A 27,943-nucleotide genomic window follows, 5' to 3' on the forward strand; every position below is an offset into this window, starting at 1 on the left:
CATCTAACCATCGCGTTCGCTGCCTACCCCGTCTCCGGCGACCCTCAACCCTTCCCAACATCAAATCTTTCTCCAGCGACTCCTCTCTTCTCATCAGATGACCAAAGTAGCTGAGCTTTAACTTTAGAATTTGACCCTCCAATGAGCAGTCAGGGTTTATGGTCGACAATATCGACTGATTTGATCTTCTGGCAGTCCAAGGAACTCTCAAGAGTCTCATTGCCAAACAATTCCTGCTTTTTGAGCGTACATGTATACTTCCATTTTCATGTGGAAAATTACAAATCCCAGTGCTATATTATTAATTCTATGACCCTTTGAAACTGAAACATCTGAGAATTTTTGGATGTCCGTGTGCTATTATTTTGCGCTGTGTTTCTCCTTTCGTTTGGCTCACTGCCGTTTTTTTTTTTTTTTTTCGTGGGGAATGTAGTATGTGTTTACTTGCCGAAAGCACTTAAATTTACCTCTTCTGAGAATGTTCGCTATTGGTGCCTGTTCAAGTGCTTCAAACCTTTTTTTTTTTATTTTGCCCTTTTGCTGCCTTTGCTGCTGTTTAATATTTGCAAAAAAAAAAAAAAAACTAACAATTCTTTTTTCTCATCTGGTATGTTAATGCGAGTAGATCACTCTGCATTATTTGTCTGTTACTTTTATTGCCCAATAGCTCATTTACTATGCATCAAAGTGGAAGAAATGTGACTTTGGCACCGAACTTTTTGTACGGACGTATTCTACCGCGATCGGCCAAATCGCTGTAACTTTTTCCTGTTTTAGCACTCCGCGTTCCCTGAGTTTCCTTACAAGGAAAGTCCATCTGCTGGCTTCATTCTCCCCTCCTTTATTTGTATCGGGACTGAAGGCCAGAGGTCGCAAACTGTATCTGACTTTATACTAATAAGACCACAAATGCTTATTGCGTCTTTTATCGGTATTGCTATAAGCCCTTACTGAGATGTTGCATACAGCCTATTTTGATCGGCGCCCGAAAATCACTGGGACAAAAGGGCGCACATTTCATAGCGATGATATACTGAGTTCGAAATCATGCATGGTAAAATAATGATTTGTGCAATGCGGAGCACCATCGTGAGAATGACGGTCTGTGGGGCGCGTTGCTTCATAACTTGAAAACCATCGTGAGAACCTCGTGAATCGTGCAAAACTGCTTCCCAATAGCATCACTTGTTTTGAAAGAACGACCCGGTGTTGGGGCGAGTTTTTAAGATACACAGTGCTGTTTAACGGTGATCTCACTGGCAGGATGTTCCCCTGTTATCAAGCGTTAAATATCGACCTCCAATTCAAACACTGTATAGTGATATATATATTTTTCAGTTGTTTCTCCATGATCTAGCCGGAAGCTGTTATGTGCGCGTCCAGGTGGGGTTTGGATTTCGGAAAACCGTATTTTGAAAAGTGTTTTTTTTTTTTTTTTTTTTTTTTTTTCCCGTCTTTTTTTTTTTTTTTTTTTTCGCTTCCTATTGTCTCTATTTTGATGTTCCCTCTTACTGGTCGCCAGTCCTTTCATTAAGTGTTTGTTCGTCATTCGCGTGTAAATGAGTATTTGAAGGAGAAAATTAGAACAAAAGCACATTGCCTATATCAATATTTATTGACATAGTCATATATGCTGAGTTGAATCTATATATATATATATATATAAACAATCAAGTTGGTCTGTTCTGTGTGATAATATTGCAACGTGTGCCTGCCTCCGAATATAATGAAGTGGCGCTCTAATTTTCTTTTTCTTGGATTTCAGGGCTGAACAGCTACATCGCACGTGAGTACTATGCCCATCACATCTCGAGCCAGTCGCCTGCAGTTTTCGGTCAGTGTAATTTCAATGTAACGCGACGAATCTAAGCAGCTATGCTCTGTTTATTATATAGAGGTGAGCTCATGGAGGCTCATACGTGTGCATGATGTTCTTTGCTCACTGCTCAAGCAGGTTTCAGAAGCTTTTCCTGGCTTAATTTTTTGTTAAGCATAGGGTTGTCCCAAAATAAATATAGTTACCAGAAAATTGCAGCTACCAGTGTGATGTGACATACAACATGACAGACTCGTAATACAAAAACATATATGTAACAAAAATACAGAATTTGAGGTGCGAGTTGTTTTTCCTCTCCCCCTTTTTTTTATTGCGGTCGTTAATGTTTTAATGGCACTCTTATGGTTGGAGTTAGCGAAGCAAATCGATTAATGAAGGTAGTGCCTTGTTTGGCTCGGATGATGAAATCTATCGCGTCGTTCTTGTAACGTACTCGTGGTTACACGCATATGTTGTCTTCCATATCTGCATGTTACGTTGCGCGATATACAGCGCAAGTGCTCAGAGTAGTACGTGACCTGCGTCTGTATAAGATTAGACGAAAAAAAAAAAAAAAAGAAACATGACATCAGCACTACATCTGCATCTAGGAGTGTTATCAAAACCAATGCTGCCTTGATGTCTCCAGTAGTCTTGCAGACCATCGCAGTATTCGACGTTTTCATTTTTGTTTGTACAGGCAAGCAGAATATAACAATAAAAAGAAAAGGCAGAACTGCTGTTTGAGCGTTTATCAATTATCTTCGTAGAGTTTCAAAACCCGGTCAGTCACGTTAAGCATCTTTTTTCGCTTGTTTAAGTGTATGCAGACCACTAATCACAAGCCCCTGTGTTAGACTTCAAAGGGGTGAAAATAAGAGAGTCCACTTTGGTAATATGTCAACGCGCTGAAAGTTTGAGTTGGAATTCTATAGCGTTTTCGTTCAGCTCATTGGGAATACAAGGTACTTTTGAACATATCCATGAAAGGGCAGCTTGATATGCTTTGTAAGTGTCGGTTAGCAACTATTTTGGCTTACACTTAGATATCTATGCTTTGCAAGTCTAATTTGTGTATCTCTATTCTAATTTGTGTATCATAGAGAGGGAACCTGAACCGCTGACTATCGCGAATAGGAAACAAACCAAATAGTATGAAAGCACTCTTGAGGCCATGCCTGGCTGCACGAGTGCGAAATTCAAGAAAAGCACGATGTTTAAATAAATCAGCAAAAATCTACGGTAGATGCTTTTAAACGAGTCTCTCTCCATCCCGTAACGTGGCCATGCATGCTGTCATCGATGACTTGCAGGGGCTTATGCAGCACAGTTGTCTAATTAATCAGCATTTTTGACAAGATAACGCGAGTAAGCAAATGAAGGATTATGGCACCTATATAGGGATCAGCTGCATTTTTATGCCTGCATTTAAGAACTGTGTAAAATGAAAGCTAAAGTCGTATATTGAGTTTAAGTTAGTGTAATTAATATAGCGCGCAGAAGACCTAAAAGTGTACTGGAAAACTATAGCTCCTGCATGCCGTGTTTATGCACTATTCCTAAAGTCGATAAAGCGAATCGCAGTACATCCGCGCATAATCTTTATGAAACTTTTTTCATCATTTGAGTTAGGACCGTAAAACTGCAAAACTTCTGCTGGTGTACAAAGTAGAAAGGAAGAACTGTATGGGAAGCTACATGGTAGTCCCAATAATTTCCCCACTTTGCAAAATCTTGAACACATGTATCCTAACGCACATAACGGGATACCGTGAACGCTTAGGTATTTTATCAGCTCTCTAGCACAAGTCTCGAAGAACATGATCCGCACACGTAACATTTAATAGAACTGTGCATTGCATGTCCCTTTTTTCATTGTTAGTCAAAAACAAATACACAGATGAAATTCTACGTTGTTTTCTTTTTTTCGAACGCCGTCGGCTACGGTTCTCATCGGAAGCAAATTACAAAACTCGATTCTACATCTTTTGATGACCACATTTAGGCATCGGTTACAACATATAAATTAATCATATAACATATATCGATGCATTTGAGTGATCTGTATTACCTCGAAGTTACGTTCAAGACCCTTGTTTACTTCGTGTCTGTATTGAAGTTCCTCTCGAACGTCAGGTTTTCAGCGGCGATTGGTCCTGTATTCTGACATTAATTCACTGATGTTCACATAGATTGAATATCACCTTAAAGCTGCTAAAGGATGACGTAATGCTTGGCGAATGAACCTAAACACTAAAATCCGCCCGTTTAAAGACGACCGCACACACACACACACACATAAAAAAAAAATCACTTTAAATATATACCTCCACCAATGAGGCTCTTTTGGTTGTAGTTAAAGAACAGAAGTACATCGGATAATACAGCCTCATGACGTCATCAGCTGGGGGTTCTACGCATATCACAGCAAATATATAGTTTGTAAACATTGTCCCCAGTGGGCACCCGCAGATCAGAGACAAAGCCTACCGTGCATGTATAGGAAAAGTCCTGGAATACGCTAATATCTAACTTTTCGTTACTAAACGCCACATAAATCTGAGTGGAAATAACGAATCATAGATTTATTCCCTATTAATATAGACAAATTTATTGTTTAACTGATCTGCTGATAAATTGGCATGCTCACTTTACAAGGAAAACAAAGTAAATCAACACAACTGAGATTCATTTATCAGCTTCAGTATCCATACGTAACCCCATAGCACTCGCACACACTAAAAGAGTACACATATTTCAGATAGACTGCTTTCAGTGCTTATTCTTTCCGTCGATTAATCGTGAACGGAACAGACTTGGTGTAATCATCACAAACTACATCTGATTAAATGCTTTCTAACGCTTATCGCATTATTCTACAGACATTAATTGCAGCTCGATTGTGGTCCTTGACTTGGTTAGGGGTGTGTCAGCAGCTTCTGTAAGTAAGATATCAGTGTGCAATGTCTTAATTTACTTGCGCTCATTAAACAAACTTGTGCCGTTTCCTTTGTTACTTTTGAATTCCTTTTTACAATGCGATGTTATCTACAATTCTTTTCCGTTGTTCTGAACAATATCCACACTCGCTAGCTACAATTGAAAAGTTTATTATTAAATCGTACGTGTTATATCTACTTAAAACCAGTAGTACCAAAACACAGTGCACGCATGCACCCGGCGAGGTCCCTTTACACTTTATTTTAGTTCTAGCGTTCGTTTTGAACATTTGTTCATCGCGCTATAATCAGGTCAAGGTTGAAAGTTTGTAGAGATGAAAAAAAAAAAAATTGTAAATGAGTTGGAAAAGGTGAGATGAACCCCTGCATGATTTTCACCCTTTTCGTGCATCTACACCTCGAAGATATATTTTTTAGCCTTACTTGCCGAGAATCCACCGTTATAGTACAGCGATTAAGGACCCTTGACTGCTCTGCGGAGGATTCGGACTCGATTAAGGCCGCGGCGGCCGCTTTTCGACGGAGGCGAAAAGCCAGGCGCCCGTGTGCTGTGCGATGTCAGTGCACGTTAAAAGAACCCCAAGTGGCTGAAATTTCTGGTGTCCTCCACTTCGGCGTGCCTCATAGCCTGTGTTGCTTTGGGACGTTAAACCCTATAAATCAAATCAATCCTATACTTCGCGACTGAGCTCTTCCGATACGCGTAATACCATCAGAACTGACGTAACCGTATGGCATTCAGTGACATTCTCTAACGTTACAGTCTCCAAGGCGTAGAGACGTTCATCTGGTTATCCTTCGTTCATCTAGCTTCAGGAAATCGGAGAGCAAGGGACCAGCTAAAAAACGTGAAAAGGTTGTCTTATTGTACCGAAGGAGCTTTCCGAATAACTGATATGTATCGTTCTAAAGGTGGGATATCATCGGAGATTTGAGTGTTGAAGTAAATTAAATCATAATCTGTCTCGATTCCAAGATTTTAAAAAATGCGATATTTATGAACATTTCCCTAAGACTACGTCTAGCGCGTTACTTCCTGAAAGATCACTGCAAATATTGCGTTCCTATAAACTGTTTGTACAAATGAACCGAGGCTATTTTCCGTACACATTTCAAAACTGCGTCGCATGGCTTCGATCGATGTGGCCTCTGTTTCATTAATGTTTACCTGCTTCCGTTGTTTTCTATAATTTGTCCATAACGTGTTAGTTTATAGGATGGAGGGAGCGAAACTGTATAAGGGTTGCTTTAGTAGTCACTGCAGGCTCTAAAGCAAAAGCAGCCTGCTTGAATCGCTGCGTGCACTCAAATTAACCACGATATTTTGCAAAGGAAAAAACCGAGCTTGAGAGAATAAAATAATGCCGAGACGAATGGGAACAGATTGGATGCGTCCTGCACTTGACTCTACTGCGCTAGTGGTGAGAGCCATCCCGCACGACAGCAACACACTCTTGAAACCCAAATATGCGTCGTGCAGAGCAATAAATGTCGCTCTCCTTACCTACTTTACGTCTGCTTGAGCGGTTCGTATCCGAAATATCCCCAAGGAGGCACGCGCACGGATCGAAAAAGTGCACTTTTTCACATAGGGACACCAAACAGACTGACTTCTTCGACATCGCCACTAGTCGCGTTAGGACGGACGCTTCTTTCTGTCCCCCGTTCTTTTTTTTTTTTTTTTTCGCGCGTTTTACCGTATTTTATTTCAAACAGCCTATAGAGGGCGAATGTCACTCAAAGCTCAGGTTTTTCTAAGGAGACGTTCAAGTCTTTGGTTCGCTCTGTTTTCACCGCTCGGGCAAAGGACCGCAAAGGAAAAAAAGAAAGAAAGAAGGAACGAGAGAAGGAAAAGAGCGAGAGACGAAGGAAAGACACGCTGAAAGCAGCTCAAAAACCCGGTGCCGGCACTCGCCGGTTATAAACGCGTAAATTGTGCGAGGGCGTGCGCGTTACTCGGTTCCTGTCCCGCAGCGCACGCTGTTTACATCTGCCGCTTCTGGCAGTGACGTAGACGACGTCGTTTCAAAGCGAATGGCCAATCACGAGCGCCAGAGGTGTTTCCTCTACGAGCCTCGCCGCCGGGTTCCGGCCTATAGCTGCCCCCCCCCCCCCCCTTTTTGTTTTCTTTCTTTCGCTTTCTCTCTTTCCCTTTTGCTCACTGAAAGTTCCTCACTCGTCGTCAGTACGCATTCTGCGCGCTTTCCGGAATAGTGGGCAAGGAGGAACGCAGAAAAAAAAAAAAAGCCTGGCACTTTTGCTGTGAGGAATACTAAAATAAATAAACCGCTGGACACGAACTCTAATGGTAGCTGAGAAGCGAAGATACTCATGCACTTGCCTCCGTGCCTCCTCATTTTCCTCCTCTCGCGTATACTATACTACTGCGCTGAAGGCACATTGGTGGCCCTTTGTTCTGGAGAGTGTCTTTCAGTGAGCTGGAAGCCATTAGATGGAAAGGGAAACGCTTGTTTTTTCCCATATCTTAATCTAATCGGTACTGCGCTTAGTTCCTTCCTTGTGTGCTTCCCCGCTGAATGAATGTCCAGCGTCTTGTGTTTGGACATCCGGCGTGATAAAAAGTTTTTGTCTTCGGTAAGCGCTTCCGGACCGTAAAGTGCATTTGTATTGACATATTCTGCACTTAGCTGATTTATTAGATATTCGAATATAGTCCACTGCTTCTTTGTCGTGCGTTGGTTAGTCGGGGTCATGAAACCATATTTGAGCCATTCATTCCGACTTACAGTGCGCCTCTAATAAAGATTGTAGATAAAGTGCCTCAACGAAGCTATTTTATTTAACTATCTTGTTAAAATCATAGTTTATCTTACGAGTAGGGGCCGAGAGAAGGATATATTACTGGTAACTACACCAGGAACAGACGTGGGCATGGATTACGTTAGCAGAGCACATAGGGGCCTCGCTTCCTGCATGCATGCATAACTAAGTCACATGAGAGCACAGCTTGGATACAGAGACATATATATCCATGTTGTCCGTTGCTCACTTTGTTTTCATACTTCGGCGTTTCATCTCCAAAGACTGTTTTCACTGCCATGCTTAGCATGGACGAACATCATGGACAGCGTATCTGAGGAGCTGGAACATGAAACCGATGTGTATACCGTCCCCGGGAAAGATCAGTTGCAGGATTCTTCGTTCGCTCCTTGCTCAGCATGAATCCCATGTCGAGTGGCTGCAGGGCTCCCCATGTCTTGGGTACCTGCATTAAGGACAAATGTATTTTGTGAAGAGAAAATCACTATGCATCATCGCAAGTTCTTTCTTATTCTCTCACTAACACTCAGTAATATTCCAAAGCACTGGAGGCAAAGAATCACGCACTGCGCTTTTCCAATCTACTTAAGCTTTCGTGTCTTTGAGCACGCCTGCTTGGTAACCTTAAACACAAGGCGGCAACGTGTAATTTTTTTTAAAAGGAAGGAGCCACCTCTAGCATAAGCATCGTTTACTTGTGACATTGGGTTACTAAGAGCACATTCGAATATTTGAATTGACCGTCACGTTTCCCAAATTATAGACTTAAATCTCTTCTTCACTTCTTATAGATAATGCTTGATTAGTGCGTGAAAGCCTCCATTCTGTAAAACCTTGTCATTAGAACGGACTTCTCGCAGAAGGGAAAAAGGTTGCGCTCGTTCCTTACGCGAGGAATGCGATCTGGTTAATAGAGAATAGAAGAACAGTGCGGTCAGTAGTCAACTTGACGAGGGACATTACAAGCCATTGGCGATCTTCGCTGCCTGGCAGTAACTTAGGTTACCTTGTCATTTGCTTTTCTTAGCTTGGGGCTACGAAATAATTACACCCTGAAATGCGGCAGTTTTCTTAAGCAAAATAAAAATTACCCAGGTAGACTTTCGTGTTCACTACCTACATCTACAACGTTTAATGATGCTGAGAATCTTTCAGTATTTACGAGAGATCTTTGTTAAAAGGTCGTACATATAGGACAATAACACCGGAGCAGATCAAACTATTTCAGGTATCAAACTTTTATAGTAGTAGTCGCGCCCTTAATTAACGCGCAACACTTAGGCGCCTAATAACGAGGGTCTGGATTTCTTTTATTCTACCATATGACATGAAGCATAAAGCGAAAGGAAGGGAAAAGACCTTCATTTTTCTAGACAATGTTTCGACAGAGGACTTGTCCTCGTCTCGTTTGACATGTAAAATTCAATAAAAAAAAATTAAAAGAAGTATTTTGAACCACAGCTGAGCATAAAACCAAACATCATTTTTTGTTCTTATTTACGCCGGCGCCTTACCGCTATATCGTCGACAGGCGGACAATATTATGTTGACTAATGTAGAGCTTTTGTGGCGTAGGTAAAAAGAATCGTGAAATTTGGGAAACTTGTAAAGGCAAATTTATGATGTAAAGATATGGTATATATGATCCATAGAATGTTACCATTTGGATCCTTGTCGTAAGTAAACATGCTCCGAGACTGCGTGAAAACATGGCACACTAAATTTGGAGAATGAATGGCTAACGGCTCAGGAAAAGGCAGTAAACAATGTATTGAACTTCTCGAAATACATCTTTCCAGGTCGTAAATAAAGCAGGCAACATGCAGGAAGGTTTCATAGAAGCAATATTATGCATAGACATTTGTTGCATGTCTTTCTTTTTTTTTTATTTTAGCTAATAAAACAAGACAAAAACTTCTGGGAAAAATTGTAGAGATGTGCTCACAGTAAATCGCATCTCATTCTCGTGCGCAAAACACTGGGGAAAATGTTTTTCGCCATTTTACAAAGGACGCATTCCTTTTTATCCCGCAGTATTTTAAATAATTTTTTTGTGTTCCTTGAGGCTTATGAAGAAAGAAAACTTTTTAGACATACTCTAGAATAGTAATGTTTAGTCCATTAAACACCAGACGTTTTTACCTCGTGTCTGCAGCGCATGATAGCCCTAGCTGTTTACATGCTGTAGAGCCCAACTACAACAAAAGCTATCATTGACGTGTTCGGATGAAACCACCCTGCAAACTAAGTCCTCTAGACCTGCCCCATGTTTCATAGGTGCGCCTTTGCTTCATATGCTGTTAGCTGCTTATGTGTCTGGGGTATTTAGGACATGTATTGCTTTAGGCTGAGCACATAAGTGGCACCTCAATGATCATGCCGTGCTGCGGGGCTCACACCCAACTCTTGGAAATCAAAGTGGTGGAGTGAGAAATCCAGGAATGCTCGTGCAGTCAAGAGAGCGCAACACATAAAATGAGTTCATGCAAAGTGGCAGAGAGGGTTAATGTTGTGGTCGCGTTACTTCGGTAAGTAAGTATAGTAGGGCTTAAAATAACAAGAAAAACATCTCTGCCTGTGCCACTTTCATATAACAGGCCGGGCTACTGACGTGTGCTATATGGCTTTATATAGCTCTCACGGCAACTTTTCACATCTAACTCGCTTTAGAAGCATTGCCGCTCCCCAGCTGAAATTTCGTCTCTGAGCTGCTGGCATGATAGAATAAGACAAATTTTTCAGAGCTAGGAGAAAAGTTAATCATAATTCTCCAACACTACATATGCGACTTTCACACCTGCCTGACTATCAGGACAAATAAGCTGTAGCGCGAACGGTAAAACTGCATGGATGCGTTACTGTGAAGAGACCGCTGCAAATAGGAAGGCGCAGGAGCTTGTGACTGATGATGATGACGATAAGTTGCTTGAATAAGGTTAGCTGATAAAGTAAAGCAAAGCTACATCTAAACTTCTCATTTTAGGAACTTATTGTGTCGTGGATGTAACTGCGATGTGTAGTTATTATTTTTTTTCGGCATTGAGTTACGGATGGCAACCATTGCAAGATACATCGTTTTGAGATGATGGAAGGATATATGAGATATGTGATGTGCGTGACAGGTCGTATATACTGCTCGCGGTATTGGTTTTCTTTCAATTACACTTCTGTGGCATTACGGATGGGCTATTAATTAGTGACTGATTTCAGCTCGACGTATGCAAATGACTTCTTTGTCGAGCATATCGGTTAGAAAATTGTAAATGCAGTAAATATTAACTTTGTCGTATCAGTTCATGAGTCAGGAAAAAAAAAGTTCCTTGATAAGTTTGCAGGGTTTGAAAACTGGTATTTAATACACAGAATGCACATCGTAAATATGTTTTGTTAGTTCTTAAACACACCCTGATTCAACACGGAGACGCTGTTGTAAATCTCTCCCCTTTACCTAACAACAGTCTTTTACTTCAGATCATAGCTCCAACCACTTGCTATTTTGACATGGGCACACGTACACATATGCACACACACAAAAAAAAGGAATTTGTTGACGTAACTCATCAGCCCGTCTGACTGCGAAAATACATTGTTTCTGCAGTAAGCGCGCGTCATTTGCATGCGGCCATAGCACATTCTCTCGCATTTTCTTTGTTATATGTAATAACGCGTTCCTAGCAAGAAAAAAAAAGGGGGGGGGGAAGGGAGGGGGGCTACTCAGTCGCAAGTCATCCAGTTTTTCGTTTTGGATACAATAGCAACTCATTAAGCTCATACTGAAAAAAGCATTGCTGAAATAAGAATTTAGGCTTCTCTTCGCAAGATTACCGCGAGTCTTAAATTTTTAATTACAGCCCCCCCCCCCCCCCCCCCCCTTTCCCTTACTGTGCTTTGCCTTTTTAAAGTATTCAGAAGCCATCTGTCCTACTTTGATACTGATGATGCCAGAAGAAAGCCAATTGGATCGAATTGAAGTGCTAGAATTTATAGAATATTGACCAGTGAAAGTGACAGATCATAAAAATGAACTCTTAAGACAATTGAGCAACAGACGTTCTTAGTTGTGAATCATAATAGTCACTTCGAAAAAAAAAAGAAACATTCTCGTTTGTTTTGAAATGAAATGGACCACGGGGTTGAACTCGGTAAGCGGCAAGAAACAGCGGAGTCGGAGAAAAAAAAAAAAAAAAAGAAGCTATATACGTAACACGTGTGCAGCTATGTCCATATTTTTAATGTGTTCTCGTAGATAGTTATTCTGTCCTCGGGGCAGCTAATATATATATTGTTACGTAGGGGGTAAGACGTCGGAGCGCTGAACAACAAGACGATAGGGTCGGGAGCTCAGCTGGTCAACGGCAGCGCGTCCGGCACGAGAGTCCTTTTTCAACGTCTTTCTCCTTCACTTGTCTTCTAAACTTCATCTTCTTCCGTACTGTTACATTTTCCCCCTTTGCAGACGAAGCCCCCCGGGCGAAGTAGTTATTCGTTTCCACGAGAGTGACACGGCTTCATCCGGGCGACATGGGCAACTTCAGTTCTGACTGAACGACGACCACTTGCTGTCATACGTGCTATTTGGTAGTTCACTTCACTGACGCGTTCAAGCACAACGTAAGGGCCAGCGTAATGCGCCAACATTTTCTGCGCTAAACCACGCTTTCGGAGAGGTCGCCAAAGCCACACTAAATCTCCAGGGGCGTAAGACACATGGCTATGCCGACTGTCGTACCGAGCTTTTGAACGCTCTTGAGAAGCGAGAATTCGCAAACGGGCGAGACGGCGAGCTTCTTCGGCTCGACAAAGAGTTTCCGCAATGCACGGTTCATCATGGACGGAGTAAGGAAGAATGGTATCTAGACAATACCGAGGAGGACGGGCATATAGCAGGAAGAACGGACTGTAGCCAGTAGTCTCATGGGTTGCGGTGTTGAATGCAAACGTTATAAATGGCAGTATAGTATCCCAATTCTTGTGGTCAGATGCGATGTACATAGATAGCATGTTTGTGAGTGTGCGGTTTATGCGCTCCGTCAAGCCGTTGGTTTGAGGGTGATATGGTGTGGAATGCCTAAAATGCGACGCACACAAACGAAGAAGCTCTTCCACAACATCTGCCATAAACTGGCGACCTCGGTCACTGATGATCACTCGCGGAGGTCCATGGCGGAGGATCACAGAACGGAGCAAGAACAGGGACACGTGGTGAGCGGTGGCTGAAGGAAGAGCTGCCGTTTCGCAGTAGCGGGTGAGGTAGTCGGCACAAACCACGATCCAACGATTTCCGTCGGATGACTTCGGGAAGGGACCCATAAGGTCGATTCCGATTTTTTCAAATGCGCCACGTGGCGGAGTCACAGGATGCAGCAAGCCCTGTGGCGTGGACGTAGGGCGTTTGTGTCGTTGGCACTCAGTACAGCTCGCCACATATCGCTCAGTCGTCTGGCGCATCTTTGGCCAATAAAACCGGTCGCGGGCACGATGGAGCGTTCTTGCAGAGCCCAGGTGACCGGAAGTGGGGTCGTCGTGCATGGCGCGTAAGATGCACGAGCGGTAGCTCTCGGGAACCACAAGCAGAAAATTTGTACCGGTGCTTGAGTAAGCCTTTTTGTACAAAAGGCCATCACGGAGACAAAATGGGCTGGAAGCAGTGGAATCCCGCGCCTCCGCAAGCAGGGGCTCGAGGCTTATGTCGGTCTCTTGCGCAGTCCGCAAAGCCGAGGCGTCGGGAAACTCGGGCACGACGGAGGCGATGTAATGATCGAAATCACCAGAGTCACATTCGGTCGTAGGAAGAGGAAGGCGTGAAAGACAGTCTGCATCGGCGTGTTTGCGGCCACTCTTGTACGAAACAGTGAAGTCGTACTCTTGCAGACGAAGGGCCCAGCGTGCCAGACGACCAGATGGATCACGAAGGTTGGCAAGCCAACACAGGGCATGATGGTCCGTCACAACCGTGAAATGGCGGCCATATAGGTAGCACCGAAACCGCTGAACAGCGAAAACTACAGCGAGACACTCCTGCTCCGTAACAGTGTAGTTACGCTCAGGTTTGCTGAGGGAACGGCTTGCATACGCAATTACATGCTCGCCTGTTGTCGAACGTTGCACAAGCACAGCGCCAACACCAATCCCACTTGCATCAGTGTGGACTTCAGTCGGAGCGGAGGGGTTGAAGTGCCGTAGTATGGGATGTGACGTTAGCAGAAACTTTAGTTGGCGGAAAGACGCGTCGCAATCTGAGGTCCAGTCGAAAGGGACGTCCTTTTGTAGAAGGGATGTCAGAGGGTAGGCGACGTCGGCAAACCTTGGAATGAATCGTCGAAAGTAGGAACACAGGCCCAGAAAACTGCGGAGCTCCTTTTGAGTCTGTGGTCGTTGGAATGCTGCAACTGCTGCACTCTTCTGTGGATCTGGCCGAACTCCATCGCGGTCGACGAGATGCCCGAGTACCAGCGCTTGACGTTCACCAAAACGGCACTTTTTAGAATTCAGGACAAGGCCAGCCTTCTGTAGGCAATCTAACACAACAGCGAGTCGCGTGTTATGTTGAGTAAAAGTCCGGCCAAAAATAACAACATCGTCTAAATAGCACATGCAGATCTCCCACTTGAGGCCACGAAGTATTGTGTCCATAAATCTTTCAAATGTGGCCGGCGCATTACATAGACCGAAGGGCATCACGTTAAATTCAAATAGGCCGTCCGGGGTAACAAATGCAGTTTTTTCCTTGTCAGCAGGATCCATCGGAATCTGCCAATAACCCGATCGCAAATCAACCGAAGAGAAATAAGACGCGGAAAAAAGGCAATCTATGGCATCGTCGATGCGTGGTAGAGGATACACATCCTTTTTAGTGATGGAGTTGAGGCGACGATAGTCAATGCAGAACCTCCATGTTCCGTCTTTTTTCTTCACCAATATCACGGGAGCAGCCCAAGGACTTGAGGATTCCTGTATTACGCCCCTGTTCAACATGTCTTGGACTTGCTCGGTGATGATCTTACGCTCTGATGGTGACACACGGTACGGCTTTTGACGGATCGGATGGGCAGATCCCGTGTCAATCCTGTGGCGTGCGCGCGACAGGGGAAAACGTTGCGAGCCGTCGGACTGCGTGAAATCAAAGACGGATAGGTGCTGGCACAAGAGGTTCTTCAATATCTGTCGTTGTGATGTGTTCAACGATGCACTGATCATCGGAAGAAGCTTTTCGTCAGCAGGTGAGTTAGTAGCGGGGTTGTCTAGGGCAGGAGTAACGACAGCTACACAATTCGGGAGAGTTGCGCTACATGAAGCTATAGTTTGGAACCTGCTGGAAAAACAACTGGTTCCGATGAGCAATTTATAGTCCACAGTCCGGTACGGCCCTCTTTCACGCGAACCAAACAATGAGGCACTAACGCATTTTTCTTTACGCACTGTAAATTAACGCACTGTAATTTACGCACTGTAAACGTACTGTTACAATATTTTTTTTTTCAAACTTCTGGAACAACCTTGTCGAATTGCGAACGCTTTGCACTTCTTCAAGCAAATGTCACCAGGTGCCTGACACAATTGCGAAAAATTCGCTGTCTCCTTTTAAAGTGTCTACGTCATACCCATAGTCCCTCGACTGGTGCTGAAGATCAAATGCGCTCATTCTAAGCGACAAAATATTGTTTTCTGCTTTATTTTTCATTTCTATTTCTCTTTCTTCCTTTCTCAGCGCAGTTCTCGGGTTATGGGCTTGTTCGACAACGTATAATGTTGCATATTCTGCACGAAAGTATAGGCGTTAGCACCGCGTTATTCCTGCTAACGGCTCAAAATGGTGGGAAGTGTCGACTCGTCAGAATAGCGGTGTCGACAACTTGCCAGGAATCTGCTGCACTGAAGGAACATAGAGAGAGAAAGAGGAAAAAAAAATAATAACGTATGAAAGCATCCGCGTCTAGCTGCGGAACCGAAAAAAAATAAAAAATAAAAGAATCACTTTACGTCACTTCCACATTGGGCGTAAATATGTTCAATGGGCGATATTCCGATCACGGCTCAATTTGCAGCCTATAGCAATGGGAGGCTGGAATGCATAAATACGGCGGTGCACAACAAACGATATGTATGCGCTACCGTCATATCAGAGTCCAAGCCCTCGCGCACGTGAAAGCATGCGCACTGCGCGTAGTATGCACAGGGAGGGGAGCGAACGGCGTATATAGGAAAAGAGTATGCGAGGCCTTTTACACGCGTACCCGCTCACACGTGAAGCAACGTGGCGAGCCATAAAACTGCCACTCAACTTCGCCGTATGAGAGGCGCCGTCCGCGATATCAACTTGGCGGCGGAGCTTCGAAACTGTGGTGATGTGTACGGTTATCGATGTTCATGGAAATGTGGGCCCATTACGTCATCGCTCTATATAGAGCCTCTGCCTTCGCACTGCGAGCCAGCGAGTTCTTGTGTGCGGGCATATAGTGTACATATATCTGTCTATACAAGGTGACGATGTTCACTTTATGTACACAATCTGGGAGCCCTCTACGAAATGATTGACTCCTTGCTTTTTTGCGCGCATCTCTTTTGCTTCAGTGTATATAAACTGCACACAATGCGCGGAGTTTTGGGTGCAGAAGCCCGGGAGCAAGCGCTTGCGATGGAGGAGTTAGAGAGATTGAGAGAGAGAGAGTGGATGGGAACGCCTTGTAATGCACGCTCGCGGTATATGAAAGAAAGCCGCTCTCGCGCCTGGTCGCAGCCTTCCCCAGTGCGTCCACGGTCGCAGATTTATCGGTGTCGTAACTTCCTCGACACGCGCTTTCGGAGCACGTCGATGAGGGACCTTGCAGACAGAAGCCCGCGGCGCGCGCGCGACCGTGCTAAGGCTTAGAGATGACGGCCTTCGCAGAATCGTTCCTTGGCCACGGTGCGGCGCATGCAGGCACACAGACGTACGCCCGATCTCACAAAAATACCGTGCAGTCTGTAGTACAATTACAGACGTCAGCTAATTGGGGACCAACCGGCTAAATAGACTATTCGCTCGTAGTAAACATTCCGTTATTGGCCGCATACCACCTTTGTTATCGCATTGTTCGCTGTAGTGATTGGCTGGTCGAGGAATGGCTGCCAATCGGGAGCCGCTGCTACGAAGAAACACCGCTGTGAATGGGGCAGCTGATTAGGTCTGACAACGGCTTTCAGCTTCTACTGCGCTGCACGGTTTTTGCCGGTATAGTGGGCTTATGCAAAGGCGAGTCTCGTAAGAGCGTTTTTTTTTTTTTTCGTTTTCGGTTCGCTTAAGGAACACGAGCTCCTTTATGATTATTCCCTCGTGCAATTAACCAGATGATGCGCCCGCGTGCAGCGAGACTCGCTGTGTTTGCGAGGTTAGTCACGAGTTGGACGATGCATGACGGCGGCATTGTTTAACGCGTTTTCTTGTATTTTCTGTTTCTTTCGCTGGGAAAATTACCCATATACTTGCTGCACTTCGCGTTTGATTCCAGGCAGTTTCTTGAGCATGCATAACCCCTGACTGACTCTATATCTATATGCTCTCACACTTTTCGAAAATTCAAAGAGATGGAGCGGCGCACTTCGATAACGTGGATTCCATGACACTGAACCGAAATTCGGATTTTCGTTAGCCCCTAGATACGAGCGAAACGAAAAGGTTATAGTTCGCAATCAAGATCCAATTTTAGTTTGGCTACTGCTTGCACTGGTCCCAAAAAAGCACAAGAGGTGTCCAGGGTCTAAAGAAAAAAAAAACGTATATAAAAAGAGAATGCCACATACCCAAACACAGGGCGTAATCGGTCACTGAATGCTCGTAAAAGTGTCACCTCCCAGATGGGTACGATATATGGACCAGTTGGCACGACATTTTTTAAGCAAAACTGCGCCAAGGACGAGACACGCAAAACAAGCGAATTGAGAGTTGTGTCGATTCTGCAGTCGTATATATTTATTTTTGTTGCCACGCTTTTATCTTCAGTTAACGTTACTGGCGACTTTTCTAAGCCCTATTCTCCAGGAAATCAAACTTTGCCGACGTTGTGAGAGCAAAACCACAGGCATGCTTCTGGCACCAGGCGGTATGTTGGCCTGTGACATGGCTGACATGTCAGCATTCCAGGACCCTTAGATCCTGAATTAGGCATAGTGCCCCTAGACGGCGTAGGCACGTTCTTACGGCTCGGTTAAATCGGGTCTTTATATCTACTTCCCGTAGTCTTTCATATAATCTGGTATAGGTTACCACTGCTTGCCACTGGGTCTGTTAGATAACAGAGGTACATGATATAAGATTATAGTTATATACACGCAGCAAATTGTGCGTACATGAACGAGGATCCGAAAGGCGAGCCGGCTGACAGGAGCCATATAAACGCTGTCGCGATATACCGGCGGAGATTAAGTGTCCCGCCAAATTTTCGTACTGTTTATTTTCCAGACTCGATTTCCTTTCGCTCTCTATTGACCGGCGGGCGCTCTATATACCTACATGTGTATAAGCTAAATCTAGCCACGCATTAAAAAAAAAAAAAACAAAAAAAAAATCTGGTGTGTTCTAATCAACTGAGAGATGGTCCCTTAATCCGACCTTACGCCATTTTCCGAAGTGTCGTCTTCGCCTTCACCTCGAGCCATCAGATTAGTGAAACTGAATGTCAGTTCGGTTGCCATAATTTCCGGTTCCTGCGTTTCCGCCACTGATACGAGGGCGAAAATGACAAAAACGCACTTACGAAAAAACGACGAAAACTCGGAACACGGGCCCTGATGAGAGTCGCCTAATCTGTGGTATTTTTTCGTTTTCAAAATTTGGCCAATGCGTTATGACTAATTAACGTTTTACTAATGGACTTTGGCAACAAAAAGTGCCAACACGAAAGTTATAGATATAACATCGAAAGATCGTCCAGGTACAATTTTCGTAGTTTTATATAATGGCCTTCACAGAAAGTTATGACGTCACCAGCTGCTGGCGCATATCTCTCGCCCAATGCACACGCAAGGCCCCATCGGAGTGATCGCACCAGTGGAAAGCGGATTTTGTTCTTTGCGACGCGTTTTGGGACGCTGAAGTGACTCCGCTGTCATGTGGATGTATTTTTTTCTGCCTATATTACCGTTTTAAGACCGGCAAAAAAAAAACAAAAAAAAAACAGCTGCTTTGCGTAAATGGTATCCCTGGTGCAAACATTCCAGTCAGCCGTTTTTCAAAACGTTCTACATGTCTTTACTTGTATTTGACACGTTGTTTCTGAATACAGTAACGGAAAAGTTTGCTCATTAGTAATTTATTGATTGCTAATGAATGAGTGGTCCCTAAGGTGACAGTCGATTCCAAGGGAAGGTAAGGGTAGCATGGAGTGGAGGAGAGTTACGTGGGCGAATGAGGTTAGAAAGTTTGCAGGGATCAAAGGGATGCAGCTGGTACATGCATGAACGGGTTTTTGGGAGGTATGGGAGAGGTTTTCGCCCTGCGGTGGGAATGTCAGGCTGGTGTTTGTAGTGATGATGATGTTGAAGTCTGGGAAACCAAAACTACTACAGGCTAAGTAGGCCACGCTACTCAGACCCTCATTTGGCTTTGCTGGGTATAGAACTCACCGCTTTAAAAATCTTGCTTACATTTTGCTGGGACATCCGGTGTATCGTGAGTTGACTGCTGACATGCTGCTATCGCACCCGGTGGCGCAGGCGGCTGTTCCTGATTTACGAGCTAAGTAAATAACTGACTATGGAATCGTTTTTTAATGATTGGCATGTTCCACGTGCTCCAAGTCTGCATTTCGCTGCAAAACCCCGGAGCAGAAAACAGTTGAGCAGACAGACCACTCGTTCCATGCAAAAATTTCTCGTCCCGGTGGCAAGCGACGTTCGGCAGCCACCCTGAAATAAACTCCTGGTAGAGGACACAGTGGCAATTTGGAAACGAGGAATAGCAGAAGACTGGTATAGAATATGACAAAGATAGCAGTTCAAGGCAAGCAGTAACAGGAGGTTTCGGCTCGCATCCAGTGCAAAAAAGAAATCTTCAGAAATGCCATACTTCAGACATGCGGATTCGAGCACGTTTGTTTGACTGTCAAACCAGACGAGATCCGCCCTTCAAGTGCGCTGGCCGCCAGTGTTTGTTTCCCGTTCACGGCCGCCAAATCCCTTCCCCATGTCGCAGCCAGACTCGACCGCGGCCCTCTTATTCCCGGAATGCGCTTCACCGACCGTTCTGCTACACTTAAAAGCCACGCGCGCATCCCTGCATACTTGGCGCCGATCCTGCTCGGAATAATAATAGAAAAAATGAAAACAGCTCACCCTCACGCATTCCTAGAGATCTCCAGTCCCAAAGACGAGCGAAATGAAAACACGCGAAAGGAGAGAAGATAGGCTGGATAGAAAGGAGGGGGGCATGGAGCAGGCGTGCAAGGAAGCGAAGCGCGTATTTCGGGCCGAAATATGAAACAGCGCGCTGTGGCGGCGTCGGCGGCTCCCTTGGGACTCGAGAGAAGAAAGGCGCCGCACGCGCGCCCGCTCCCCTCGCGAGCTCACACACACACCTCCGGCTCACGCCCGTTCGACCTGGTGCACGCCAAGCGAGTCTCGCACGCCTAACAGCAGCGGCGCAAGCTGCAGCGGCGGCACAGCAGCAACAGTGGGAGCAGGCAGCAGCAGGCAAGCACACGAAGCTCGCGGCTTCGAAACCCGGGATCCGAACCTCACCCTACCCGCTCAGAGGGCGCGCGCGCACACACAAACAAACGCAAGGAGGGAGGCGAGAGAGGACAGCAAAGAGGAGGTTTCCCCGGCTGCCGCCGCAACGCCAGAAGACGAGGCGGCGGAAAGAAAGAGTGGGGGGCAGGCTTTAAGCCGCGGCTGCTGCTGCTGCTGCTAGCCAGGCTCCTGAAGCCGCGGCCAGAGAACCGCGGCTCATGCATGGTAGCCGCGCGCGCAGTTGGCGCAAGAAGAAGCGAGCTGCTGGAGGCTCGCGTGCGCGCGCGCTTTCTCTTCTACCCTGACCGCGACGCCCAGCAGCGGCGGCGGCTTCGCTCGGTTTGCGTTGTAGCAGCTGGTGTCACGTTTGCGAAAAAGCGGGCCACGGAGTAGAAGAAGAAGGAAAAGAAGAGGAGGCGCCTCCCGCCTTCTTCTTCGCTCTATCCTTTTCTCTTTTCTTCTCCTTGGCTGCTGCAGCCAGCCAGCCACGGTGAATTAAATTTACGAGCGCCCAGCGTAGCGGCGGCCGTGCTGTCCCTTGATGCGGCAGCAGCGCCTCATCCTCAAAGCGGCGGCGGCGGCTTCCGAGGGGCCTAGCTCCCTCGTCCTGCCGTTCGTGCTAGCTGCGTTGATCTCAAACGGCGGGTCTTGATGCTGGAACGCACGGTTCCGAGAAGAGAGCCAGCGAGTCGGCGCGCGCGAGGCCCCGTTTTCCTGATTGGTCCAGCCCAGTTCTTGCTTTGATATTGGCTTTATTCTGCGCAGCTCGTTTCTCTGTGTATATTTTTGGAATGATTTATCTTGTGGAGGGAATAAGTGTGTATATTACATGTTTCGGTGTAGCTTGGGTGGCGGAGCACTTGCAGCGGACAGAGGCCGTGGATTCAGGGGTGGAAGCTGGTTTGGGAATTGTAGCCAATCACCCAACTTGTGTGCCTACTTACAACACTGCGGGGAGCGGCGCGGCTGGTCAGACAATTCCAGGGAAGTGGCCTTCGCTTTGAGCTGCGTACTGCCTTGTTGTCGACCGGCAGTTTGATGAGCGAGTACACAGAAGGGCGAGTGTGACCGGTTGTTTTCTTTCTTTCTGCAGGCACAACATTTGTGTGCCTATATTGCAGTACTGAAAGCGACTGAAGTGGATACAAGCAGTCAACGGGTGCTTGAACATACACGAGATTTAGGTTAACGTATAGTAAGTACCCACATATTCGCGCTGTGAATACATTCGAAAAACTTCTAGTACAACTGTGTGAGGCATTACGTCCTTAATATAATGTCATATCCATACTTATATTTTGGTTTTCAACTCTAACGTATAACATGGTAAATTTACGCATAAATACGAATTCCAATAAGGTGCCTGATAAAAGGGTAACTATCCTCAATTTTACAGGCTGTACTAGTGTTCCAGTGACAGTTAAGTTTCTTGCAGATGTGATAAAAACTGTGAACACTTCTAAAAACAATATATCAACTAACGATATGTAACCATTGACCTCGTGGAGACAGGCTCTCCACTATAAAGAAGTTTGACAGCCCAGCCTCACTCAGCCCTGAAGCATATTTTGAACACTGTGAATAACTCTTCACTGGTGTTGGATCACGAGCTAATTGACGTCTGAGTGAAGCGCCAACACTTAAGGCGGAGCAATGAGCCTACTAAAACTGCATTGCGTGTCCTGCTTTTTGTTTCAAACACTATACTTTCGGTTCGTATACTTCTACAGCTCTGTTTGCACACTTTCATGTCACGGCGGGAAGATGTCATCCATATCAGCCGCTTCTTTATAGCGTACAAACAGCAGACGCTGGTGGTAGTAGGGTGGTAGTCAAAACAAATAAAAAAGAGCCGCGTATCTGTAAGTACATGAAGCATGTGATGTGCTTATGCGCACGAAAAATAATCAGAAACTTTAAAGCTCAGCTACTCCGCGGATAATCATAGGCACGGTACAGTACCGGCTCAAACGTCCGCCTTTCACGATAGCAGTAACGACGAGAACGGATTCCGTGCGCTGATGAGCAAAGTTCGACCTTCTATAAACTTGTTGGTTCGAATCGCCTTGAAAAATTGTTGCCGCAGGCGAGTCAGAAAATGGCGTCTCTTCTTGCAAAGATTTTGCAGTTTTGGTTTAGGCACCTTTAAGTAGGCTTCCGAATTTATTTTTCTTTCCCATGCATCTTCCACTCAAAAATTATTTAATTGCAACTTATGACTTGCTACCACGCGAATATGCCATAAAAGTCATGTATCGGATCCTCTGAGGGCCTGTTTTGATGTCAGCCTTACAAGGGACATGGGAAAGACAGCGAATTGACAAGTTCAATTCAGTTTGTAGATGTTGAACAAGAAAGTCCTATACTTTACCAAACGTAATGAGTCCAGCCTTCCTGCGTGATGGGCTTCTGTTCTGATCATCGCTTCTATACTGTCTCTTAACTAGGGCAAGGTATTGATTTTTGAAGTACTTCATATTTATTTCTTAGCGTGTAGTACGGTCGAATATCAACAGTTTTATAAGACGACCCATCGTTCAGGAGCTTGATCCAAAGGTCAATGGCGTCCAGGGTGTCTAGCAAGATACTCTTTTCAAATTCGCGGACATTCCCTGTTTCCTCGGGACATTTCAATTAAACTTTCTTGAGCACTGAATAGAGAAAACTTAATGGATAGTGACGATGGATAATACACAAGGTCGAGTCAAAGCAAAAAAGAAAAAGAAAACAGGATGTTTTGCAGAGCGATGATGCACTATGTACCCACCAAAATAAAACACGACAGCGGGCTTAGGTTATATGGAGCAGCACCAACGTCGGTATTTGACAACACGAAAGGGCTCACTCGACTACAAAAGATATTTCTGAACAACGTAATAGAAAACGCAGCCTACACACCACATATACTTGACAAGTGGTTTCTCGGCAGACACGAAACACACAAACACGACGCATGAGCCGTGTCAGGAACAGTGTGTAGCAGACCTAAAACATCTCATATGGCAACGCGCCTCTTTTCCACGAGGAAGAAACGAAATTGCACATATTTAACATGACGACATGCCCACCCTAGCACATCAGATGCTATAAAGCACCGAAATACAACATTCCATTGCTACATACGGTAGTGAGAGCGGCCTGCTTCGAGTAGTGTGAGAGAGGTCGACTTACAGGCCGCAGGTCGACAGCATTGCAAGCAACGAGAATCAACTTGAAAAACCGTGAAGGAGCGAGAAGCTACACTCCTGTCCCTCCTAATTCCCTAATTACCGAAACAGCGAACGAGAGCCATCCCTTCAATCAAATAAAGGCTTCATTCATTCATTCATTCATTCATTCATTCATTCATTCATTCATTCATTCATTCATTCATTCATTCATTCATTCATTCATTCATTCATTCATTCATCACAGTTCAACTGGGTCGTACAAGTTCTCGTCAAATAGCTTCTACTGCACGATTTCCATTTCGAATATGATGATTCTGGTTTTGAAATATTACTTTCGGAAACAACCTGAACCCTACATTCACACAGCAGTCGATAACCTTTCATATCATGTGTACGCTGTAAGAGTGCAAATTTCACCGTATTTTTAACTGCGTTGTTTTGCGAAACATAATAATCATCGGTCGTTAAAGCTGTTATGATCGGAACTGAAAAGAAGGATTAACTGGGGGGTCAGCGGGAGAGGCACTTTTCCGGCACTGGGCGTTATAAGGCTGGTGACGATTAATCGAAAGAGAAGGGAGTTGCTACGTATACTTAGTGAATAATGGTAATTTTCGGTTTCTAAAGCTTAGGATCTGTTATGTTGCAACCACTTACTTTTCTTGGATCACTTTACTTCCGAATATAATTAACACAAACTAAACTCCAATGGTGCGGCGCAATGTGATATTTGTCAATGTTCAATAACAGTAAAGCGATTACAACAATTACTGCCTGTGCTGTAAGAGAAGGGTGTCACAAAATATTTATTATCATTACTCTTTCGTACTACGACATTCATGCAGTAGTGAGCATAAATATACTCAACCCATCATTTAACTGATTCAGAATAAGCTCAAGGGAAGAAACTGTAGCTGAACGTGCTTCGACCACGTGTGTTTAGGGACTTGGTGTGGTCAAAGATTTCTTTGAAACAATGACAAGATCACTTATGCAACACGAGAGCAAACTTTACATGTGTCGGAATCGATCTATTGGAATAGCGAGCGGGTAGACAAGTAGAGTTCCGTATAGCTTAAGCCCTTGCCTATTGTTTGCATGATTGATCGGTTCAATGTTTTGAAACTTATCGTGCACAAAACTTTATCTTTGCGTCTAGAGGAAATTAACTCAGTATAGGAAACATGATGGGGAAATGTGGTCCAGAAACGGATGCAGTTCTTTTGTATTATTTTATACTCTGCCATGCTTCATGGCTGCACGTAGAATTCAACAAACCAAATGATGTAAGTTGACATGTAACAATTTCTCCCTTGTGCGCCTCAGAGAACATGCAAAACAATCTAAGCAAGCTTGTATACTGTCCACATGCTCATTTACTTTCATCTCTATCTTTTGGAATGTGGTGTTATGGTCTGACAACTTATCGCATTATTAACTAGTGATGTGCTCAGGCTTATCACCTCGAACTTTCCTAAGGAACCGGGTCTTCAATGCAGGGCCTGTGAAATGGAACAGTCACGTTTCGGTTCGTGTTGTTTGCCCAGGTCGCGTGAAGGTCTCTAAATTTTCACCGGCCAACATAGACCGCTCGTTTCGAAAAGAGACACATCTCAAATGCCCCGCGCAGGACCTCATTTCTCACGCATGCAAAGACCGAAATCAATTAATTGAGCGTTGGAAATGGGAACCACCTTATATAAGTTCCAGTTTTTTTTTGTGTGTGTGTGTGTTCTTGTGTTTCGGCCCGTGTGAATTTGACTCAACGGTGCGTTACATTTTCGTTCATGAAAAGACGCTCACACCGGTTACGAAATGATGATGCCGACCAGATAGGGATTTTCAAATGCATCGCGCCAGTGGGGTCGTCTTATCCGCGCCCTCTATTTAAGCCAGACGTAAAATGTTGAAATAGCAGAGCATAAGTGCGCAGACATCACATCATTCCAAATGTATTTCATTTTTTTTTTTTTATATAGATGCGCGTGAATTTGAAACACTTTTTTCTAGTTTATTCAGTTCGCAACGACGGGCAAGTTTTCCCTTGTCACTTGTCAGTACGGTGGGAAATATGCTATCTGTTCTAATCGGTTAGTGCATTTAAAAAAGCCTTTTGACCTTTGAAACGGAGTTCACGCCACACTCGCACGTAAAGAAAGCAAACGAGGACTTCAGCCTGCACCCATTTCTTGCAATTGCGTTCCTTCGATTGTGGTCTTCTTAAGTGGCTCCTTGTATCAGTGCTTATATTTCATTTTCAGCAGTTACATTATACTGTTGAAATAAATCAAGCACGCAGTTCCCCAATGTTCATTCTATGCGATGTTTTCTTCGGCACTCAAACGGCGTATTCCGGATTACTTGCATCTACAGGACCTAAAAGGCCACCCGCAACCACCGATTAACGCAGCTTGGAGGCGTTTTCTTGAATTTTTGTCTAGATAACCCCAACAATCAGTTACTTGGTCGGCATTGAAATCTATGTGTATTTTTATCCCTGTAAACTTACAACCACAGGTGTTACCAGGTTAAATAGCGGCAGTTGTTACAACTGCTATTACGTAGGGCCTAACTATAATGAAGGCATTTACACCAACCTAAAATTATAGCGCTCGTGTGCTGTTGTTTTCTCTACTTTGTGCCAGTGTGTTTCTTGCATCGTGAATGCTAACACTAAATGCCAGCTTCCCAAACTCCTTGCACTGCTGAGTTGTATTCGCAAAATTGTTAATGACATTTTTTATTTATTTTTACACACTTCAGCTACCTCCGTAGGTATAGCAGGATTTGAAGGTGCACATTTCAGGAACAAAAATGCGGAATAAAAATGCAGTATGAGCAAGAAACCAAAATTATAAATATGCTAATAATTTAGGTTGAAGAAGTGAGTGAGCATCAATGGTTGATCACGCTAACAAACTAGTGCAAAGTCAGGGGAGCGATATGATACAGAAAGCGAAATAAGGGTCGAACGCTCCTGGTAATGTCGTGTGGTCGTGCGATGGGCTGTGCTGATATAACTGGTATATGAAGGCCGATATATGAGGTGCACAATTCAACAACAACAAAAATAAAATGAAGATTTTAATTGTCGGCGACTGTAAATAATGTTGTCAGCTGTAGCGCAGGCAATGTGGAAGTAGACGAACTATTACGGCGTTTCTGGTATAAATGAAACGCTTAGCTTTTTTTAACGCCTTCGACCTTGATGATATCAGTTAGTTTGTGAGATTTCCATACAACGTAAGCACAGTCAAGCAGATTAACGATTATACATCAGTAACTTGACTATACACTTGGAACTTGGTCAAAAGCATCTTAGATATCATAATTTAATAAGGGTTTTAATGAAGACAAAACCAAATCTTTTTTTTCTTAGGTGTGTTATGCTAAATATATCGGTCGTCCATTCATCTATCCATTTGAAAGTTGCATTCCACAATTTGCTGTGAAGAGCTGCAGCAACGAATGCTTTGGCACGTATAAAAAGAAACAAAAGAACCATTGCAGAATCAACACGAGCCCATGCGTGGGGAAGAGAAGTAAAATCAGACGCTTCTAAGATCGGAGATGAAGAAAAATCTTTTTTTCATCCAGGACTAACATGAAGAACAAGCCTGGTGAACTATTCCATCCAGCACTTATTTATGTTTTTCATTGGATCATTTGTCGATGTGTGCTGCTTCCCAGTGAAGAATATTTCTTGCGCAGGTTGCTCTTGTTTTAGAATTAGGAAAAGGGATGGAGGCTAACATTTCTTGTCAAGTGTACCCCTAGCTAGTGCTCTGCTGTATTTCATTTATTCTGGGCTCATCGTGGTAATTGAGTTAAAAACATTAGCATGCTAGTGGGACATTAGTCCATAGAAACATCCGATCAAATACGAGCCATTGTTCTAGAGAATGTTCTATTAGGCTCTAGCTCAGTTTCCGGAATCTGGTAAAGTTTTATCTAGTTAAAATGAAATGCGAAATGGAGAATGAAAAATACAGAGTAAAAACGAGAAAATAACTAAAGCAAACAACATTACTCAAAGGTGGCAAATTTAAGAAACAGTCATCACACACTCAGTGCGATACTTAACAAGACAGCCGTGCCTTGAACTCAAATATTCGCATTATTGCGTTCGCATGGCATTAATTTCGTTGACATTTTATTTGTACTATACCCAGCAGCCATTTAAGGAAGTGTGTGTGTGTGTGGGGGGGGGGGGGGGGGGGTAATTTTGTCTCTTTTTCTTAGTACCACGATATACGTTGTGTAATGATACAGAGATATCTCGCAATTTTGAAATTTCGACCTGCTAGACGGACACGTTCCAGAACGAAGCTATCGAAGCATGCCGTACTACGTAAACACAAGGCCGGCCAAAGAGCACAAAGGAAATTCTATAGGGCAGGCGTGTAAGTACGAGTGAGAAAGGTAATAAGGCAGAGCATTATAAGACGACTCTACGCCTTCTTTTCTGTCTGTGCCAAAGTTAGTGTGCCATATAGTTATGTTATGCTAAA

General features: G+C 44.3%; 1 protein-coding gene across 2 annotated transcripts in view; it reads left to right on the forward strand.

The window, feature by feature from the left end:
- LOC146186459 (homeotic protein ultrabithorax-like) overlaps positions 1–27,943 on the forward strand; it is a 449,712-nt gene that overhangs the window by 363,229 nt on the left and 58,540 nt on the right. For both annotated transcript variants that reach the window (XR_014708111.1, XM_084607212.1), the window contains one exon: positions 1,766–1,786. Coding sequence is in view for 1 of the 2 variants with exons in the window: in XM_084607212.1 (XP_084463338.1) it covers positions 1,766–1,786 (21 nt within the window). In the remaining variant the exon portion in view is untranslated. The remainder of the gene's footprint in view (positions 1–1,765; positions 1,787–27,943) is intronic.

This window comes from Amblyomma maculatum, chromosome 6, assembly GCF_055883805.1.
Source record: "Amblyomma maculatum isolate TAMU_Amacu chromosome 6, ASM5588380v1, whole genome shotgun sequence".
Lineage (NCBI taxonomy): Eukaryota > Metazoa > Arthropoda > Arachnida > Ixodida > Ixodidae > Amblyomma > Amblyomma maculatum.